Consider the following 17855-nt stretch of genomic DNA (forward strand, 5'->3'; position numbering starts at 1 on the left):
TTCTGACCTTTCATGCAGCTATGATAACTAGTGCAGAAAGATTGTCCTGACTCATACCAAACTCTCCCTCCTCTTGTTCCAATTCGTCCATGACCCTTTCCCTCTCCCTCCATCTCCACCTATCTTTTTTCACATGCTTTCCTGGGACGTGAACTTTGCATGTCATTCCCTAATTGCCCCTTGAGAAGGTGGTGATGAGCTGCCGCCTTGAACTGCTGCAGTCCCTGAGGTGTAGATACACCCGCTGTGTTAGGGAGGGAGTTCCAGGGTTTTGACCTGGCGACAGTGAAGGAACGGCCAATATGTTTCCAAGTCAGAATGATGAGTGGGTGGGGTTCCCAGGTATCTGCTGCTCTTGCCCTTCTAGATGGTAGTAGTCGTGGATTTGGATGGTGCTTTCAGAATAGGATAGGAATAGGACTAGACCATTCAGCCAGTCAAGCCTTCTCTGCAATTCAATATGATCACGGCTGATCGGACACTTCACTATGCCCTTAGTGTTGGGTGGGGTTTCTGGGTTATGGGGATAGGGTGCTCTTTCCAGGAGCCGGTGCAGACTCGATGGGCCGAATGGCCTCCTTCTGCACTGTAAATTCTATGATCTATGATAACCTGTTACATTAGGGTTAATCAGAAGTCTATCAATCTCTGCCTTAAAAGTTCTCACTGACTAGGCTTCCACAGCCCTCTGGGATGGAGAATTCCAAAGGTTCACAACCCTCTGTGTAAAGAAATTTCTCCCTATCTCAGCCTTCAGTGGCTTCCCCCCTATTTTGAAATTGTGTCCCCTGGTTCTAGACTCTCCAACCAAGGGGAACATCTTACCTGCATCTACCCTGTCTATTCCTTGAGGTATTTTGTAGGTTTCAATCAGATCACCTCTCATTCTATGAAACACAAGAGAATACAAGCCCAGTTTGCCCAATCTCTCTTCGTAAGACAGTCCCGCCTTCCCCAGAACAAGTCTGGTGAACACTTGTTGCACTCCCTCTATTGCAATAATTTATTTTCTGAGGTAAAGAGACCAGAACCATACACAGTTCTCCAGGTGCGTTCTAACCAAGTTCCTATACAATCGAAGCAAGACATTGTTACTCCATTATCCAAATTCTCTTGGGATAAAGGCTAACACTCCATTAGCCTTCCTAATAACTTGCTGCACCTGCATGCTAGCCTTCAGTGACTTATGGACAAGGACACCCTGGTCCATTTGTACATCAACACTTTCTAATTTCTTACCGTTTAGGAAATACTCTGCACATCTGTTCCTCACATTTTTCCACATTATATTCTACCTGCCATGTTCTTGCCAACTGACGAAGTCTGATCAATTCTTCCTGTAGCTGCTAGGCCAACACGTTGGCATAGTGGATAGCACTGCTGTCTCACCACGCCTGGGCCCCGGGTACAATTCTGACCTCTGTGACTCGGAGTAGAGTTTGCACATTCTCCCCGTGTCTGCATGGGTTTCCTCCGGGTGCTCCGGTTTCCGCCCACAGTCCAAACATGTACAGACTAGGTGGACTGGCCATGCTAAATTGCCCCATCTGTCCAACAGTTATTTGGGTTACGGGGATAAGGCAGGGGAGTGGGCATAGATAGGGTGCTCTTTCAGTGTGTCGGTGCAGACTCAATGGGCGAATAGCCTCCTTCTGCACTGTCTGGATTCTATGATTCTATGAAAAGTCCACAGGAATACCAAAGTCCAGCTTTGACAAAGGGGCATCTGGACTCAAAACGTTAGCTCTTTTCTCTCCCTACAAATGCTGCCAGAGCTGCTGAAATTTTCCAGCATTTTCTCTTTGGTACCAAACTTCAGTTGTTGATTGTTGGGCTGGAGAAGGCTGCAGAGGAAAGGATTATCAGAGCCACAAGGATTTAACATGGTGAGAATTTTAAATGTGAGGCATGTCGGATCAGAAGAGGGGTAATGGCTGAGCAGACTGAAACATTGAGAGACCAGCCTGTAGACCACAGGGATAGTTAAGTCTGGAAGTGACAAAGGCATGGGAATTAGGGATTAAGCAACTGGTGGATTACAGTGAGGGAGCAAAATCAAGCAATATTATGCAGTCAGAAGTAGGCAATCTTTACTAAAAAGAGTGAGAGGTCTGCCCAGGATGAAAGGAATGTTCCTATTGTGAACAGCCTGAGACACCAGCCAGGAAAATGGGTGTTATTGTGGCAAGAGTGACAGGGGTCAAGATGGTGTCAGTCTTCCCATTGTTGAACCAGATCAAGTTCAAGCTCACTAAAGATTGATTATTGAACAAGGAGTTGAACAACAAATAAGCAGTTGAGGGGTTGAGAGAGGTATGTTGTAAATGTGGAACACAATGTCACTGGCATAGATGCAGAGCTTGGTTCCCATATTTTCAGACAATGTGGCAAGGAACAACACGCAAATGAATGAGAAGAGGGAAAGAACAGACCCTCAGGATCCTCTAACATTACAGGGGTAGGATAAAGAAGACACAGGCAGAAACACACAGGGCGGGTTTCTGTGATCCTGAGGCGAAGTGTTGACGCCGTCGGAAACGCCGTCGCATTTCTCAACGGCGTCAACACGGCCTCTGGTCCCTACAGGGGGCCAGCACGGCACTAGAGCAGTTCACTCCACTCCAGCTACTGATCCCGGCGCGAACTGGACGCCGCGAGATCCGCGCATGCGCAGTGGCACCGGCGCCAACGCGCGCATGCACCGGCAGCCCCTGACCCTTCCACGCCGAGTTCCCGCCGGCTGAGAGCGGGTATGGATGCTGCCAGCGGAACACGCCGATTTACGATGGCCGCTTTGCCCATCCCGGGCCGAGAATCGGCGGGCCGGCCACATAGAGCGGCTTCCGACCAGCGGTGCCAACCACGCTGACGCCAATCGGAGAACCTGCGGTGACTCGTGTGCCATGGCGCGATACGCGCCGGTCGCGGGGATTCTACAGCCCGGCCCCAGGCTGACAGAATCCCGCCCACAATATTTCCCATGTGATTCTCTGTTGGAATCTTAGATTCACACAAATGTTTCATCAGAATTGTATGAACTAGTCTTTAAAGTGCTGCACTTTAAAGACCAGTTCTTTATTTTATTTCAAGTTTGTAGCATTCATTGTTTACTGTTCTTTAATCCTCCACTCAATGTAAACTAGTTTATACATCTGATTAAAAGGCTCAGCATTATATTATATATTTTAATCTCAGCAGCATACATGATTACATTTATAATCTGAGTACTCATCTGTCACATTGGCTTAAAGCAGGAGTTCTCAACCTGTGCTATGTGCTCTCTCCATAAATTGTCTATTGTTGGATTTTATTTATTTGTTATTTATTGCATATCAATAATAGGTTTTTTAAACTAAGTTTTAAATTCTGGGAATATGTGCATAAAATAATTTACTTCAATATGTAACAATGACACACAACAACCTGTACAGCCCTCACCTCGAATCACCGTGCACTAGTTGATTTCAGCTGTCCTGTCATAACAGACCTCAGAACTCAGTCTTTTTTGTGGTTATATACAGCACATAGTAAATATCAGCCAGAATGCAAGTGAAAAATCAGCCGATGGCAAAAGACAGGTAGTCCAATACGAACACACAAAGTATCAGTGTTGAGAAGTAATGAAATTTGTCTCACCAGTATCAACGCACTTTCTGAAACTGGCAGCAAGATAATAACTGTTAACTCAACCTTTGAAGAAAAATGTCCAGCACATAACAAGATCGCTATCAAAGGTGTTAATATGATTTATTTTTTTTTAAGTGAAATTATGTTTACTTAAACTGGAGCTGAAAGAACCTTAGCTATAATGTGTTATGTGAATTCTTGTTAAATAATAGCCTAAAACCATCTCTTCTATGCAGAGACTTGGAAATAAAATATGTACTGTACGTAAGACTAATGTCAAAACTTTTCAAGTCAACATGAGCACAGCTAATCGTGAGCAAGACAGTTTTGCACTGATCTGAAAGAAAATTAAGGCCTTTGAAGCCTCACATTTAGTTATCAAGTCAAGATATTCTCACACCATAGTAAAGGAACGAGTACTACCTGTGGCTGGAAACATGGTAAGCATTAGGCTGGGAAATGCAGCAAATAATTAATTCAGTTAATGCTCTTATCAAACAACCATGTCACGCCAAATTAATGACGCAGCCAATGATGTTCTAATTCAATTAAGAACCCGTGTCATTAGCAGCCAGTACTTTGCTCTGCAGCTGGAGAAGTGCACAGACATAGCAAATTTAGCTTAGTTTCTGGTACATTTATGAAGATGCAATTTCGAAAGACATTTTGTTTTTCCCAGTTGCTGTCTAGCAGAGGAACAGTTGAGGAGATTTTACAGTTGACAGCTTCATAAATCAAAATAATACCTGGTCATAATATATTAATTGAACATCATGAATTTAGCAAAGTGGGCTAAGACAGCTTGCTTGTAATGCAGAACAAGACCAGTAGCGCGGGTTCAATTCCCGTTCCAGCCTCCCTGAACAGGCGTCGGATTGTGGCGACTAGAGGCTTTTCACAGTAACTTCATTGAAGCCTACTTGTGACAATAAGCGATTATTATTATTATTACTATATGTACAGTGGAGTTACGACACACAACTAAGTATGAGATCCTAAAGTTATGTGGGTGCACTGTAGTATAAATAAGGAAAGTGTTTGCTGCCAAAAAGATGTCTACCAACTTGAAGGAGGTCCTGGACAATACTGTGAAGATGGTGAGCTCCATAAAAGCGTAACATACATATAAACATGTATAGAAATTAGAAGCAGGAGGGCCCTTCGAGCCTACTAAACCATTCATTACAATCACGGCTGATCATCAAACTCAATAACTGATCCAACCCTCCCCACATCCCTTAATCCCTTTAGCCCCAAGAGCTGCATCTAATTCATTCTTGAAATTACATACAATGTTTTCACCTCAACTACATTCTGTCGTAGTGAATTCCATAGATTCTCCATTCTCTGGGTGAAGAAATTTCTCCTCATCTCAGTCCTAAAGGATTTACCCCTTATCCTCAAACTATGACCCCTAGTTAAGAACTCCCCCACCATCGAGAACATCCTTTCTGAATCTATCCTGTCTAATGCTGTTAGAATTTTATACGTTTCTGTGAGATCCCCGCTCACTCTCGTAAACGCCAATGAATATAATCTAACTGATTTATAGTCTCTGCTCCTATGACAGTCCCGGCATCCCAGAATCAGCCTGGGAAATCTTTGTTGCACTCGCTCCATAACAAGAACATCCTCCCTCAGATAAGGACACCAAAACTGCACACAATACTCCAGGTGTGGCCTTACCAATGCCCTATACAATTGCAATATTTCTATAGTTAAATCCTCTCACTATTAAGGCCAACATACCATTTGGCCTTCTTTACTGCCTGCTGTACCTGCGTGCTTACTTTCAGTGACTGATGCATGTGGACACCAAGGTCTCGCTGAGTATCCATTTGTCTCAATTTAGACCCATTCAAATAATAATCTGCCTTCCTATTTTTGCTATCAAAGTGGATAACCTCACATTAGATCGCATCTGCTATGCATATGCCCACTCACCCAACCTGTCCAACCTGTCCACTGAAGTATCTTTGCATCCTCCTAACACTAACAGATTCAACACTGCTTCTTATCTGCTGTTACGAGACTCCTGAATGACCCTTTTATGGACTGAACAGATCTCTCCACGCATCTTCTCTACAGAGTAGCACTAACTCTGTATGCTTCACCCTATGTCTATGTATTTAGATTGTGTACTTATCATATGTCCTATGTTGTCCATGTATGGAACGATCTGTCTGGACTGTATGCAGAACAATACTTTTCACTATATCTCGATACACATGACAATAAATCTAAATCAAATCACAGTTCACCCTCCCACCCAACTTTGTATCATCTGCAAATTTGGAGATATTACATTTAGTTCCTTCATCCAAATCATTAATATATAATGTGAACAGTTGGGGTCCTGGCAGAGATCCCTGCGGTACCCCACTAGCCACTGCCAGCCAATCGGAAAAAGACCAATTTATTCCAACTTATTGTTTCCTGTCTGCTAACCAGCTTTCTCTCCGTTTCAAAACACTACCAGTCCCATGCACTTTAACTGCTATGTGAGACCATCTGCTATGTGAGACCTTGTTGAAAACTTTCTAAAAGTCTAAATAAACCACATCCACAAGGTCTCCATGATCAACTAGTTACAGCTTCAAAGAATTCCAGTATATTTGTCAATCATGATTTTCCTTTCATAAATCCATGCTGACTTTGTCTGATTATAATGCTACTTTCCAAATGCTGTGCTATGAAATATTTGATAATGGATTCCATCAGCTTCCCTATTACCGACGATAGGCCCATTGGTCTATAGCTCCCTGGTTTCTCTCTACCTCTCCATGAAAAGCGGGTTACACACCCTTTGAATTCCAAAATATTTTCCACTGCATGCAATGAGGTGCAAAACAAGAAATCAGCCACAAGGTTTTTCAACCATCCATAGAAAGGTCTCAGCACATTTCTTTGAAATTCTCACAGGGTCAAATTATTCTTTACAGACCACCTACTCCCACTCTCTCACCGATTATAGCTTGGTACATAAGGGCTACTTCTTGGATATATTATGTATTAAGCTGCCTGAATTAAATAATTCTAAGATGTTTGGGGTAGGAAAGGTAAGATACCTAAAGGAGACAATGAAAAATAATTTAGAAACTGAAAATGTAATGAATAGTCAACAAGGCTTTCAAAAGGGAAGGTCATCTTAGTCCAATTTTATTGAATTATTTGAATTAACAGCTGTTACTGCTGTTTGTGGTTTATATAAATGATTTAGACTTCAATGTGGGAGGGTTGATCAGCAAGCTTGCAGATGATAAAAAAATTAGTGGGGTGGTAAGTAGCAAAGAGAATAACCTTTATTACTGGAAGATATACAGGGGCTGGTCAGATAGGCTGATCAGTGGCAAATGGAATTCAATCCGGATAAATGTACGGTGATGTACTTGGGCAGGACAAACAAGACAAGGGAATACATGATGTACGGCAGGACCCTGGGAAGCATCGAAGATCAGAGGAACCACCTTGAGTGGGCATACGCATATACACCGGTCCCTTAAGGTGGACAAAGTGGATAAGAAAGTATATAGTATACTTGCCTTTATTAGCCGAGGGACAGATTTAATAGAGTTTGAGAGCAGGGAGGTTACGCTACAACTGTATAAAACGTTGGTTAGGCCACAGCTAGAGTATTGTGTGCAGTTCTGCAATCCACGTTATAGGAGGGAGATGTTAGCGCTGGAAAGGGTGCAGAGATTTACCAGGATGCTGCCTGGGCTGGAGTTTTAGTTATGAAGAGGGATTGGATAGACTGGGGTTGTTTTCCTTGGAGACATAGGGAGGACATGATTGAGATGTATAAAATTATATAAGACTGGCAGAAACTTTTCCCTTTGGTGGAGGGATCAATGACCAAGAGGCAGAGATTTAAGGTAAGGGGAAGATTTTGATGGAATGTGATGAAAAGTCTGGAACTCACTGTCTGGATTGGTGGTGGAGGCAGAGACCCTCATCACATTTAAGAAGTATTTAGATGTACACTTGCAATGCCACGGCATACAAGTGCTAGAAAATGGGATTAGAATAGTTAGGTGGTTGTTTTTGACCAGCATAGATGTGATGGGCTGCAGAGCCTTTTCTCTCCTGTAGGCCTCTATGACTCTATAACAGAAGGAATAGACAGGGTATGCCAGCGACATAATATATTTGGATTTTCAAAAGATCTTTGCGAATGCACCACATAATGGGCCCCCGATGTGGAAGGTCACAAGACAATTAGCAGAACAAACAATAAGTTTACTACAAAACAGATGACAGGTAATATTATTACACATAGTTAAACAGACTAGCGAAAGTTGGCAAATAGTTGGCAAGAGCCATGGTGGCTCACAATTTACATAAATTATTTGGAATCAGAAGCACAGTTTCAATTTAAGTGTATCAGATTGAGTGTAAGACTACTGAGACTTTAGCAAATTACAAAAGGATATTAAGGCAATTTTGAAGTACTACAATTTAAAAATATCAGAAAACAAGAAAACCACAGATACAAAACACAAGCCAAACGCGGCAACTGATAGCAAGCCCATAACTCACCCCATCCCTAAATTTTTCCCTTTCTTCTCCTCACTCCCCCGAAACAAAGAAAAAACATAAAACCCCTTATCCACCCCCGCTGACGCCTTAATTCACATTAAAGAAGTCGACAAAAGGCTTCCACCTCCAGGTGAACTCTCCTGCGCTCCCCAAAAGGCAAACTTAATCTTTTCCAAGTGCAGGACTTCTGCCAGGTCGCTCACCCACACTTCCGCCTTTGGCAGCTCAACAGAATCCCATCTCCAGGCTATCAGCGAGGCAAAGACCAAGACATCGGCCACTCCACCTGGACTCCCAGCTCTTCTGGCACTCCGAATATCGCCACCTCCAGACGCGGGGCCACCCCTACACAGAGAACCCCTGCCAGAACCCCCTGAGCTTTGGACACATCCATAACACTTGGACATGATTGGTACGACATTTTGGCAGCAAGAACAAGAAGGCCACATACTCTTTGGAAAATAAAGAACGCAATCGAACGAGAAAATTTCTAAATGTCATTTCTGGGGGCTTTGGCTGGGAGTTTCGCCCCAATTCTGTTGGCAAGTTCCCCGCACACTGTCTAACCACACTTAAGTCACTGTTTTGGGTCCTAGGGGTTTCTCACCAGGCTAGCCCACACTTAGAATTATTTTCATCACTGGGGAGTTGAATTCTCTAGCCAGACTGGCTCCTCAAGAGATCCGCCACCATGTTGAAAGGGTGCCCCAATCTCCAACTGAGCTGCAGGATCCCCCACACACCCCACCAACCAAGTGATCACACCCCTCTATGGAGTCGCTGAGTGTCCCCCTTTTCAGGCCTTTCTTTGCCCCCTTTCAGTCCCCACCGTTTCAGGACCCCCAATCTTCACGCTCCCCAAACTTCTGAAGACCCCTCCATCCTCCCTCCCTATCCCCTTTCACCCATTCTGTTCATGGGCATGGCCCCCTCAGGTTCTGACCTTCCAGGTTTTCCTGGACCAGGACTAATCGGCGCCTGGCTAAAGTTACTCCGGGGGGGGCGATAGATACTGGGAGCCGGTTCTTAAACCCACTTGGCCATGCGACACTGGATCCCGCCGACATAGCTACCCCTCTCGAAATCTGGTTAGATTTCACGAGGTGCAACAGCCATCAGCTAGCCCAGGGAGGCCTCTCCCGGCAGCGTCATGCCCCCGTTCAGGCAAGACGCAGCCAACAGATCGCGCCTAAGAATTTGAAAATCGGTAGAACAGCAGAGTACAGATACACAAATCATTAAAAGCAGACTTCCGGTGGCGGCCATGGAGGAGTAGGTCGCACATTTGATAGCTCCCGCCTGTAACGGACATTTGGACCTTTTCCCCCCGTTTTTTTCGGATTTTATGGGATAAATCTGTGAAAAATGAGGCAGTAAGGAGAAAATCCCCTCCGGTGTATGGAGAATTGGACCAGAAGTGGCCGTGAGAGAAGACAAAGTCCTATAAGGGAGACGCAAGCAGAGCTGGTAACAAGGGACAGCAGGGCTGAAGAAGGACACGCTGGACCCGATAAAGGCTTTGATTGATCAAGTGGTTCAGAATCAGGAAACCCGCGGGAGAGCGATCCAGGAGGTCGAACAAAAGTTGTGCGAGCACGAGGAGTATATAACCGTGCTGGAAAGCAAGATGAGGGATGATTTTTTAAAATAAATTTAGTGTACCCAATTCATTTTTTCCAATTAAGGGGCAATTTATTGTGGCCAATCCACCTAGCCTGCACATCTTTGAGTTGTGGGGCGAAACCCATGCAAACACGGGGAGAATGTGCAAACTCCACACAGATAGTGAACCAGAGCCAGGATCGAACCTGGGACCTCGGCACCATGAGGCAGGCAGTGAGGGATTGGATGCGAGGGCCTATGTGACGGACATGTTGGAGAAGTTGATGGGGACTGGGGCGTTCCCTCGGCCCCTGGAATTGGACAGAGCGCACAGAGCCCTTGCGAGGAAGCCCAGAGCGAACGGGCCACCGAGGGCCATGGTGGCACGTTTTCACCGTTTCATGGACAAGGAACACGTTTTGCGGTGGGCCCAGAAAGAACGGAGCAGCAAGTGGGAGAACTGTGAGTTGCGCATTTATCAGGATGGGAGCGGATTTGGCCAAGAGGCGAGCTGGGTTCAATCGGGCAAAAACGACCCTCTTTAAGAAGGGGGTGAATTTCGGGATGCTATACCCAGCCCGTCTGTGGGTCACACATGAGGAACGGAACTTCTACTTTGAAATTCCAGACAAAGTATGGACCTGTATTAAAAAAATGAAGCTGGAGGCGAATTAAAAGACACAAGCCTTGGAAAAGTACTGTGGCAGCGATTTGTGGTGCTGGATTATATAAATTTAAGTAGCTTTATGTTAAATAATGGGCTGTGTGGATGGTTAAAGGTTGCTCTGTCTTGCAGGGACCTTGTTAAGGGGGGGGATGGGCTTTGAATTTAGTTCTGCTTTTTGGATGACTATTTTTCGAAAGTGACTGTTTCGTCACTGTTTTTTCTATTGTATGTTCACTGGGGAAATGTGATGCTTTTAAATGTTTATTCATGTGGGGGGGGGAAGAGGAGAGTACAATACAATAGGGAGACAGACTGCTTGGTGCCAGGGGCAGGAGCTATCGAGTCAGCATGGGTCAGCTGACTCTCGGAAGCGCAGTGGGGGGTGAGCAGGTGTTATGCTGGAGCTTGACTTGGGGGATTGGGTTTCTAATGCTGTCGCTGGGGGGGGAGGGGGAGCTGCTTTGCTGACAGGGGAGGAACTGTTACATAGAACATAGAACAGTACAGCACAGAACAGGCCCTTCGGCCCTCAATGTTGTGCCGAGCCATGATCACCCTACTCAAACCCACGTATCCACCCTATACCCGTAACCCAACAACCCCCCCTGAACCTTACTTTTATTAGGACACTACGGGCAATTTAGCATGGCCAATCCACCTAACCCGCACATCTTTGGACTGTGGGAGGAAACCGGAGCACCCGGAGGAAACCCACGCACACAGGGGGAGGACGTGCAGACTCCACACAGACAGTGACCCAGCCGGGAATCGAACCTGGGACCCTGGAGCTGTGAAGCATTTATGCTAACCACCATGCTACCCTGCTGTTACTAGGGGACAAATGGGAGGTCGGGAACGGCGACAGCTCGAGTGGGGACTCGAGGAAGCAGAGGGCTCGAGCTCGAGGCTGGCCTAAAAAGGGTGAAGATTTAGAGGGTACATTAGGGTACCTGGGGTGAGTGAAGTGCGTTTGTCATTTTTTCGGATTCTGGGGGTTCCTCACCGGGCTTGCCCACATTAGAATTATTTTCATCTGAAATTCACTGCCTGATTGGTCATTAAGGCAGAAAATCTCAATTCATTTATAAGGTACCTGGCTCCACATCTAAAATGCTGTAATCTGCATGGCTACAACCCAGGTGCTGGAAGGTGGGATTCGGCTGGACAGCTATTTGTTTATTTTCAGTCGGCACAGACACATTGGGCGGGATTTCCCCAAATCCCCGCGATGGCCCGATGTCGGTGTAAAAATGGCGCGAACCACTCCGGCGTCGGGCCGACTGGAAGTTGCGGAATCCTCCACACTTCCGGGGCTAGGCCGACATCGGAGGGGTTGGCGCTGCGCCAGCCGGCCCCAAAGCGGTCGGCGCGAGTTAGCGCATGCTCAGAACCACCGGCCAGGGTATTCTAGCACATGACCAGGGTGGTGTTTTCTCCGCGCCGGCTACAGCGGAGCCCTTCAGGGGCCGGCATGGAAGGAAGGAGTGCCCCCACGGCACAGGCCCGCCTGCAGATCGGTGGGCTCTGATTGCGGGCCAGGCCACCATGCCCCCCCCACCGGGGCCAGATACCCCGCGCCTCCCCAAGGACCGCACCAGCCGGCCTACCAGCCAGGTCCCACCATGTGGGACCATGTCCAATTCACGACGGCTGGACTGGCCAGAAACCAACGTCTGCTCGGCCCATCAGGTCCAACGGCCACCGACCAGCGTGGAGTGATCCCCGCCCAAAAATTGGAGCCGGAGAATCCCGCGCATTGAGTTTAATGGCCTCTTTCTGTGCCATAACCTTTCTATGATACCGTATTGTGAACAGTTCTGATCTCGTATTTTGAAACGGACTGGAAGAGGTACAAAAATAGAAATTACTCGAATAAGAGATAATTTCTATCAAAAAAGATTGAACAGGAAGGGGATCCATTTCCCAGAGAAAAATAAAGAAGATTGGGGGAGTGGGTGTATGACTTGATAGAGATTGTTAAGATTAAGTTAGGGTAAACATCAAAATATTTCCACTTGCAGGAAGACCAGAATGAAGGGCCATAAATATAAGGGAGTTATTGATGCCTTTTATAGGGAATGTAGTTGAGGCGAGTAGCATAGATGAATGAAGAGAAAATTGGATGAAGATGAGGGAGAAGCACGGGGCAGCACGGTAGCATTGTGGTTAGCACAATTGCTTCTCAGCTCCAGGGTCCCGGGTTCGATTCCCGGCTTGGGTCACTGTCTGTGTGGAGCCTGCATATTCTCCCCGTGTGCGCGTGGGTTTCCTCCGTGTGCTCCAGTTTCCTCCCACAGTCGAAAGGTGTGAAGGTTAGGTGGATTGGTCATGCTAAATTGCCCTTAGGTGTCCAAAATTGCCCTTAGTGTTGGGTGGGGTTATTGAGTTATGGGGATAGGGTGGAAGTGTGGACCTTAGTTAGGGTGCTCTTTGCAAGAGCTGGTGCAGACTCAATGGGCCGAATGGCTTCCTTCTGCACTGTAAATTCTATGATGAGATAATCTATGATGAAAAGAATAGACTCCATTGACAGGGTGATATGATAGGAACTGGTGGAGTGTAAGCACCAACACGACAGTGAAAACTGTTTCTACACTGTAAATACTGTGTAGCTCCATCTGTGTAGAAATCCATTTCAAGTTTTTGATTTCTAAATGAATCAGATATTAATTTAAGTCAATTGTACTGAATGCATAATGGACAGGCAGCATTCATATGGAGGAGACAATGCATTACAGATTACGTACTTATATTCCACCCACATCAATAAAGCCATGTAAATGTTCACCGAACAACTATGAATTCAGTTGCTTTTCATACAGACCCACTCTCCCTCCATAACCCCTCCAAAACAATGTTTTTAATTTACGAATTTGGAAAGTAAATTGTGGCACAAAGCAATTCTATCTTGAATGTTAATAAAAAGAGCTGAAAATTAGTTGACTTAAATTAGTGTTTTTCTAGATACGATATGACGTTTCCATAATTATGTTAGAGCCAGGCAACAGAATAATTGTTCGAACTATTCTTATATAGAAGGCTGATTACCATTTGTAATTTTTAATTAATCCCCAGATTCAGAGAAACGTGGGGAGAGAAACACACCATTTCATATTGCCATTACTTTTTCAAATTTCAACCTAAATTAACAAAGTCACTTTTGATAAGATATTATCTTTATAAAATTGAGTTTAAATGTGCTTGTTTTGTAGTCTAGATTTCAAAATATCTGGTTAATAATACACTTAGAGAAGTGATGCACTCCCAGAGTCAGTGTTGGGTCCACTTTTGTTCTCTGTATATTTAGATGATTGCACTTAGGTATATAAATTATTGACAACTCAAAATTAAGAGGTTATGCAAATACTGAGAGGACTTTAAAATGTTTCAAGAAAATAGGCACGGATTAGGCTGGCAAGTGGTTTATTGTACTGTAATATATTTTAGGAGAAAATAAGGAATCAGAGTGTACATTTATTGAAAAGAGTGTACACTGAAGGATATATGTGAACAGGGAGCCATACAAAATTCCTAAAACGAGTACTGATTGATAAAACCTTTAAAAAGCCAAAAGAATTTTAAGTTTTACAAAGTGAGGGATAGAGTATATGAATAAATAGATGAAGAAGATTTTCTGCAAGATACTGATTCAGCCACAACCACATATGGAGGTCGTCACAACCACATATGGAGGTCGTAGGAACCCAACTGTGACCAGAGAAAACTCTCAGTACTGATGTACCAAGATGATATTAGGGATGGAAAGTTACTTCTATTGGAAATGTTGCACAATATTAGGACTTTTTTCATTAAGCAGAGAGTTGATAGAAAAAAATGAATGTTTCAACAGAATAAATAAGAAAAGAGTAATTTCTTCTGTCTGGGGAGTAAGAGGTGAGCACACATCAATTTAAAATTATCAACGAAGTGAATTTCTTTACACAAAAGGTTTTTGGAACTGGTGTCAAATCTTGGTTAGACCGCTCTAGGTACTGTATATCGTCCTGGTCAGCACATTATAAAAAGGATGCAGAGACACTGAAGGTGGTGCTAAAATATTGACACAGGATGATACCAGAAATGTGATGGTACCAGGAAAAAGAACGTTGAGGGGCAATCTACTCAAAGTCTTCAAAATAATGACAGCTATAACAGAGTAGAACAGAAAGTGCTAATTTATAAAGAGCAAAACTAGAGGCAATCAATGTAAGAGAGTCATCATGGAATCAAATACTGAATTCAGAAGAAAGTTCTTTACTCAGAGGAAGTAAGAATGTGGAACACACCACAGCAGTAGTTGAGGTGACTATGCATTTATATGCATTGATGGGGAAGTTAAATTAGAAATATGAGGAAGATGGGAATTGAGGATAATGTTGATAAAAGTTAAATGAGAAATTTAAAAATTGGAGGAGCTCCATTAGAGCATAAATGTCAACATGGTCTGTTTTTGTGCTGTATATTTCACATAATTATAGGACTCATGAAACGATTTGCCACTGGGAGTGGTCGAGACAACAGTTGTTACTTTTAAGAAAATTTGGATAAATACTTGAAGCAGAAGGCAATGGCAAAGACCTAGGAAGAAGAGGGCAAAGGGCCGATTGGAGCATGGAAGAGCAAAGAGAAGTTCCGCTAAAAGTAGACAAAGATTCATTGCTCAGCTTTTGCTACATAGTTATGGTTGTACTGTGAAATATTTGTATGTATTGTGTATTAATAGGACCCATGTTTAGACATCTGGGTTTTGCATTTGTCTTTGCCAAGGACAACACTATTTGGACGGCACGACGGCACAGTGGTTAGCACTTCTGCCTCACAACACCAGGGACGCGGGTTCCAATCCAGCCTGGCTGACTGTCTAAGTGGAGTTTGCACATTCTCCCCATATCTGCATGGGTTTCCTCTGGTGCTCTGGTTTCTTCCCACAGCTCAAAGATGTGTAGGTTGAGTGGATTAGCCATGATCAATACACGGCGTTACAGGGATAGGGCGGAGGAGTGGGCCGAGACAGAGTGCTCTTTCACAGGGTCGGTGCAGACTCAATGGACCAAATGGCCTCCTTCTGCACTGTAGGGATTCCATGGATTCATTTAGTAAACATATAATTTAAATGTTTTTTTATAGCTAACATCCCAAACCCTTAATTTATTTATGTTGTATTCATTACATGTAAAATATTTAACAAACTCAAATATATGTTTTAAAACATTTCACCTTTCCACCAGTGAGAGTGAAATAGCTTCAGTTGTCTTTCCAAAATTAACTTAATGTATCAGTTTAGGATTTAAAACTCATAAATTAATTTTGTTTAGGTTTCCAACTAAATTGCACTTAAAACCATTGCAACGTTAGGAATATACTTTATCTAAAGATACCAAATTGAGATACCATTCTGAAATGCAGTTTCCAAGTGTCTACATGTCTCAGGTTTGATTCCCGGCTTGGGTCACTGGCTTGGGTCACGTCTGCACGTTCCCCCGTGGCTGCGTGGGTTTCCTCCGGGTGCTCCGGTTTCCTCCCACAGTCCAAAGATGTGCAGGTTAGGTGGATTGGCTATGCTAAAATTGCCCTTAGTGTCCAAAATTGCCCTTAGTGTTGGAAGGGGTTACTGGGTTATGGGGATAGGGTGGAGGTGTGGGCTTGGGTAGGGTGCTCTTCGCAAGAGCCGGTGCAGACTCGATGGGCCGATTGGTCTCCTTCTGCACTGTACATTCTATGGTCTAAAAACCTCGATAACCCGACAAGTATCTGTCATTTTCTTGCCGACTAAGACGTTTCAAAGTCCTTCAGGGCATTTAAATCCTAATAGCTTTCTTGCTCTTTGCGTGTCAAAATCAACACCTCTACAATATTTCAAAAGGTAACAAAAATATGTAGACGCAAGCATAATAATGTGATCACAGGGCTTTTTAGAACCGAGTCGATATATTTCCACAACACGATCATCTGAAAGCCGGTGAAACCACATTATTTCGAACGCTAACCCCACAACAGAGCTGGCAGGAAACAAGAGAAACCCCTTTATGTTTATTTTCTCATCGCGCTCTGTAATTAATAACAAGTTGGAGGAGATTCGGTTTTAAAGCTGATTTGAAGTTTTATTATTATTTGTAATTCTGCAGCTGGCCGCTGATGGCGCCTCCCAGTCCCTTCCCCCCGCAGACATTGGAAAACACACAAAGACTTCTCCCCACAAGAGACACTGAGACTGAAAAGCCTCCGGATAACAGCCGCCAGACAGGCTGCCATTTGGCACCGTAACCCCGGAGCCCCGGACTGTCACAGCCCCAGCTCGCCTAGTTTGAGGGGAAACGAAAAGGCGAAACAAAAGAGCGTCTGCCCCGGCCCGAGCCCAGCTTCACAGCCCCGGACTCTCCTGAATTACCGGCCGGCTTGTACAAGCGGGCGAATGGGAATCGGAACCGGGCCCGCACTCACCCGCTTGCTGTCGTCGTGTTTGGCGGAGGAGCGAGACGAGCGGGTCCTGGACGAGATGCGGCCGCTGATCAGCTCCGACTCCAGCGCCGAGTTCCGCCGAGTCCGCACCATTTTCCTCTCCCGGCCGCTCCGGCTCTACGGATCGTTGGGCGCCATTTCTTCTCTTGTGTCACTCAACAGAACGGCGATCGGGAGTCCTCGGCTCGGGCTGAGGGGGGAGGTTCGGCTCCGATCGGGAGTCCTCGGCTCGGGCTGAGGGGGGAGGTTCGGCTCCGATCGGGAGTCCTCGGCTCGGGCTGAGGGGGGAGGTTCGGCTCCGATCGGGAGTCCTCGGCTCGGGCTGAGGGGGGAGGTTCGGCTCCGATCGGGAGTTCTCGACTCGGGTTGAGGGGGAGGTTCGGCTCCGATCGGGAGTCCGCGGCTCGGGCTGAGGGGGAGGTTCGGCTCCGATCGGGAGTCCGCGGCTCGGGCTGAGGTGGGTGGCGGGGGGGAGTTTCGGCTCCGATCGGGAGTCCTCGGCTCGGGCTGAGGGAGGAGGTGAGGCTCCGGTTGAGGTACTTCGTCTCTCATAGAGGTTGGGCAATGTCTAATGATTGACGGGTGAGAGGAGCCATTGGCAGTTAAAAGCAATAACAATTTGCTGTCAGACGGTGAGGCGTTTGGGTTCACCGCAACCTTTTCATTTTAGGTTTCCCCCCCAAGCTCAAAGCCATTTAGAAGATGTTTTTAAAGTACTCCCACACTCAAAGTAACTTCATTTGAAGCTTACTTGTGACAATAAGCGATTTTCATTTCATTTCAATAACTATTTGCATATTTGTAATAAACACAGAAAACGTTGGCAAAACTTATCAGATCTGGCGTGACAGCTTCACTGCAGAGTTGGATATGACTACTTTGCATTTATGTAGCGCCTTTAACACGGAAAAGCGTTATCAGATAAACTAGCTGTCGTTTTGGCAAAGACACTGGGTAGGCC

General features: G+C 45.2%; 1 protein-coding gene across 3 annotated transcripts in view; it reads right to left on the reverse strand.

Annotated features, from left to right (window-relative positions):
- Window positions 1-17088, reverse strand: part of atad2b (ATPase family AAA domain containing 2B) — a 193172-nt gene extending 176084 nt beyond the window's left edge. For 2 of the 3 annotated variants that reach the window (XR_005461013.1, XM_038800192.1), the window contains exon 1: window positions 16877-17088. Coding sequence is in view for 2 of the 3 variants with exons in the window: in XM_038800192.1 (XP_038656120.1) it covers window positions 16877-16987 (111 nt within the window). In the remaining variant the exon portion in view is untranslated. The remainder of the gene's footprint in view (window positions 1-16876) is intronic. The other variant, XM_038800193.1, reaches the window with a different exon arrangement.
- Between the last annotated feature and the right edge of the window lie 767 nt (window positions 17089-17855).

The sequence above is a fragment of the Scyliorhinus canicula genome, chromosome 6 (assembly GCF_902713615.1).
Source record: "Scyliorhinus canicula chromosome 6, sScyCan1.1, whole genome shotgun sequence".
NCBI classification, from domain to species: Eukaryota; Metazoa; Chordata; class Chondrichthyes; order Carcharhiniformes; family Scyliorhinidae; genus Scyliorhinus; species Scyliorhinus canicula.